This window comes from Condylura cristata, unplaced genomic scaffold (genome assembly GCF_000260355.1).
Source record: "Condylura cristata isolate star-nosed mole 26May11 unplaced genomic scaffold, ConCri1.0 scaffold00004, whole genome shotgun sequence".
NCBI lineage: Eukaryota > Metazoa > Chordata > Mammalia > Eulipotyphla > Talpidae > Condylura > Condylura cristata.
Window position 1 is genome coordinate 1,466,955 of NW_004567105.1, and position 4,563 is coordinate 1,471,517.

The 4,563-nt window shown below is 52.5% G+C and overlaps 1 protein-coding gene across 1 annotated transcript in view; it reads left to right on the top strand.

The window, feature by feature from the left end:
- EFCAB6 (EF-hand calcium binding domain 6) overlaps positions 1-4,563 on the top strand; it is a 127,605-nt gene that overhangs the window by 11,653 nt on the left and 111,389 nt on the right. The window contains exon 4 of the mRNA XM_012735104.1: positions 1,052-1,140. Coding sequence (XP_012590558.1) covers positions 1,052-1,140 — 89 coding nt within the window. The remainder of the gene's footprint in view (positions 1-1,051; positions 1,141-4,563) is intronic.

A 4,563-nucleotide genomic window follows, 5' to 3' on the forward strand; every position in this document is an offset into this window, starting at 1 on the left:
CGCCCAGCCTCCCCTGCTGTCCCGCCGGCGTTCGGCCAGCTCTGCCCACGCGTGTCCACAGGCCCTGCCAGTTCCTCGCTTGTCCTGGAGCCCTGGAGGGGCTGGCTCTCGAGCGGCTCTGCCAGCTCCCGGGCGTGCACCGCCCAGCCGCGGCGTCTCCCGGCTCAGCTGGAACTTCGGACCGGAAGCCTCGTCGTGCTGCTCTAGCTGACGGGACGGGTCTTGGACCCACTGACCCTCTAATGTCCAACATAGAAACATAATTCCAAAATGACGTTTTCTGTCTCAAAGGCAGTGTGTGTACAGAAGCCCACTGACATCTCGGTGTCAGGCTGCGGGTGTCAGGCCCTGGAGCAGCTCGTCTGCGTCGTCTCTGGACAGTGCACGCTCGCTCTGTGCGTGTGGCCCCTGCGTGTCCCGGGTGCGCCCGGAGCAGCGCGAGTGCGTCTCCTGCTCCCTCGCCGTGGATCTGTACCATGCTGCAGAACATGCTTCTACCTCTTTTTTTAATTTATGCATAGGAGAGCTGGGGTACAGGCCAGGGGTGGGGGGTGAGAGGATGCGCCAGAGACAGTGGGGAGCAGAACAGGTGGATCCACTGAAACCCACGGCTGAGGGGAGCGGCGGGGACACAGGAGCGGTCTGCTGCGCCCTGGGGGTCCCCTGCCTGGCCCGGGGCGAACCCGCGCTGCAGGGGCCACGGACAGCCTCGTGGCGCCGAGGCTACCCCCTGCACTACCAGGGGGCCCAGGACATGTTTCTCTTTCCAGCAGGATTTTTTTTTCCTATGTGTGAGAACATGTTTCCCCTAATTGTATTTTACTTTTAAGATCTCTCAGTTAGATCATTCTGTAGCTAACGCGTTGGCCTTGAGCACTGGCTGGCACTCTGGCCTTCATGCTGTTTGCTCAGAGGAACGCTGAGCGCGTCCACTGAGACCCCGGGAGGACACAGCGTGAGGGCTTCACCGCACAACCCAGGACCCCCAGAGGTGCCTGCCTGCTGCCGGCTGCCGCCCTTTCTCTGACAGACTGTCCTTCTCCGAACGCAGATCCCCCTCACCAGCTCTGGCGCCGTCCCGTACCTGGAGTTCCTGTCCAGATTTGGTGGGCTTGACCTAAACACGAACGCTACAAAGAGGTGAGTGTTTTGCTCGCTCACAGGCAAGTGTGAAACCCGCGACGATGGCAGGTGAGACCTAAGTTCCCAGACCCGGTCGTGCAGCAGGCGTGCCGAGGAGGCCGCTGGGCTGGCCCATCGAGCGGACGGGTGGCGCGGCCGTCGGACGGTTCCTCAGGGAAGATTCTGGCAAGTATGTGCGTTTCAGAACGAGAGAGGTAATACCTGGCTTAACAGCAGGTTAAAGCCAGGCTAGTGCATTGGGCGTGCAATGTACTTCAGACTTGACAATGAATTTTGATTTTGAAATAGAAATATAAAGGTCTTGCATTTAATATCGCACATTTTTAGACATGTGATGTGTCTTTCATTGGAAAGTGTTTGGTGACTGGCAATGCAATGTTTAAGTAAAAGAGCTCTGTCCGAGTGACGTTAGTGTGTCAGCGCCTCAGTGTAGCGCGGGGCTTGTTTGCTATAGCTGCAAAACCAGCGAGAGTGTCGACTTGTGTGTCCACCAACGGAAAATATCTTTGGCGGTGGTGTATGATTTAGGAAATGCTGGTTTGGGAAATTTTTTTCATTCAGATTATCGGAATCTGAAAGAAGCCTTGTTTTCTCAGGCGTCACAAACAGCTAGAACTAGAACTTGCTTCTGAAGTATTAGCACGTTTTGGCATCAAGCAGTTCAGTCCTCGTGGACACGCCCGTGCGAGGTCTGTGCAGCAGGCAGACGGGAGTCGGGAGCTGTGGCTCGGCGGGTTGGGGAGTTTTGGCTTTGGAAGATGAAAACGTCTGAAGACCTGTAGTGTGACAACGTGAATATATCTCACACTCTGCGGCTTTACAAATGGGTTCACGTTATGCTATTTTTAGCCACAATTAACAAAGACTTAGTGCAGCTGCATGAACTGGCATTATACCCCGGTTCTGCCTGGCGCTCAGAGTTTGACGATGAGCGTCTCTGGGCTCCCTGGACGACGGCCTGGCTGGGTGCAGGCTGTACGCTCGGCCCTCTGACCTCTGACACTAAACCAGCCCGCTGCAGGCTGTGGCGGTTGAGGGAACAGTAAGGTAATGTGAATGTTCTTTGTTGAAAAGTTAAACAACTGGGAAAACACCCAACGCAGAAAGGTAGTTTTGTTTTTGTTTTTGTTGCTTTTAATCATTAAGCCTCCGTTTGAGGCAAAAAGGATTCTAAGTTTCTTCCTTAAATGTAAAAGGATATTTAAATTTGATAGATTTGACTTACGAAGTTGCAGTCTTTTTATTATTGGTGATACTTAAAGTGAAGAGAAGCTACACTTTCTAAGCACTAAAATGCTTTTCAGGCCCTCCCTGGGGGCGCAGTGGTTACAGCACAGCACTAAGAAGCTTAAGCCGCTTCAGCATGAGTTCGATCCCCACCTGCCCCGGAGGTGACCACAGGGCGCGGCAGACCTCTCCTGACCCGCCTGCTGCTCTCCTCAGCAGTGTGCTTCGTCGATCTGCCTGTTCTGCTCCCCGCTCTGTCTCTGGTGAATCCTCTCACCCTCCGCATCTCTGGCCTGTACCCCAGTTCTGTATGAATAAATAAATAAACCTTTAAAAAAATGCTTTTCAATAGATACCCCTGAAAAACTCTTTTCCACTGAAAACCACAAAATGCTGCGTGAAAGATCAAATAGACACATACAGCTTAACACCGCATCAGCTGGCAGGAGGGTGAATATCCTTAGAGCCAAACCTGAAGGGAAGCTGTACCCCGAGAGGTGTGGGTTCCATAAAGACAGCCTTTGTCCTGACGGAAGTGGCCGAATTCTGCTGTTTCAGTTTGGTTGGCTATCTGGAGTGAGGGAGAGGGGAGGCCTTTCTGAGAAATCTGTCTATTCCATTGCTAGTGGTGGATGAACAGAGAACCAATGGAGTTACAAGTTGATTTTATTGCAAGTGTGATGGGAAAAAATATGCCCTGTGTGGCCTGAAGGCTCTGCTATACTTAAAACTGGCCCTGGACTGGCTGTGCCCTTTTGTAGAGTAACATAGCTTCGCCTTAGCTCTTAGAGAATTCCCATAGATAAAGTGCTGGGTAATAGCAGACCACACACAAGAATCTTAAAAGCACACAAAAATAAAGAATGCAAACCAAGAAAAAGAATCAGATCTCCACACACTTGAAGTACTGACTGGCAGGTAGAGAATCCAAAACTAGTGTCTTAGCGTTTTTAAAGAAATGAAACAATGCCCTCAATATGTGAGAAATGCTAAACAAAAGGCAATATAATAACTAGTGGGAAAAACATAATTTCTGTACTTAGAGATAAGAGAACTATAGCTATAAAATTCTGTGGGGTGAGCACTGTGCATTAAACCCAGCTGAAAAGAGCATCAGTGGAGTGGAAAATAGACCTGAAGAAATTAGCCAGAATGTCACCTAGCAAAACAAAGAGATACAACACGTGGAGGACAGGTGTCAGAGTCAGGGGAGGTAGGAGAAGAAGGTCTATTATGTTTGTTGACCTCTGCATATATTAGAGAAAGAACAGGATGGAGACCTTAGTGGAAAGACAACGGCTGAGCATTGTAAGTCAGATTAAAAAAGAAAGAAAGGAGCGTCCACCTGGACACTTCCCAGAGAAAAAGATGCCTGTGAAGAGCAAAGAGGAAATAGCCACAGCACTGAAAGGAAAAAATGAACTGAATTCAGAGGAAGGACAATTGAATGGACAGTGAAGTCTGGACAGTGGCAGTGAAAAGTGTAAGGTGGAGAAAGAACGGCCTCAAGGTACGTAATGGGGTATTTGCCATGCTCGACCTCGGGGCTCTCACTGGGCAATCGTATAGCCCCCGGCGCCCTCTGCTCCTCCCGTCACGGTTTGAACTCAGCTGCTGTTATCGAAGGGAGGGGAAGACCGTGGCTCCTCCGCCTGAGGTGGCCAAGGTTTCCCTCCGCTGGGCCTCATCTACTTTCTTCCCAGGGACTGGTGTGAAGAGGTGGCCTTCGCCCGCACGGGTGACCGGCACGAGGAGTGCGGCTAACACGTGCCTCCCACAGAACGGCAGCCCACTGTCCTCCGTGGGCTGACCACTCTGGCCTCCGCAGCTCCCTTCTGGAAAGCCCAAACTCGGCGCCCCTGACAGTGCGGAAGAGCACAGCACGGCAGAAGCGTGCCCGCCCATGCCCACCGCTGAGGCCGCAGCAGACCTGTCTGGAAACCAGCAGGCGGGAATCCCGGAGTGTGTTCAGCAGCTGAGCAGGTGGAGGCTACGTGAAGACCGGAGAGGACATTCAGCTTCTGAAGACATTTCAGAGTCCGAACTGGGATGACAGCAAAGCCCCGTGGAGTCACACGACTCCAAAGCGCGGCCTCGGCGCACGCGAAGGCGGGAGAGGATGCGCGTGGAACACCACGCCAGCAGAGACACTTGCAGCATCTGTGGCACGGCAGCGGCGTCCACGCCAGCAGA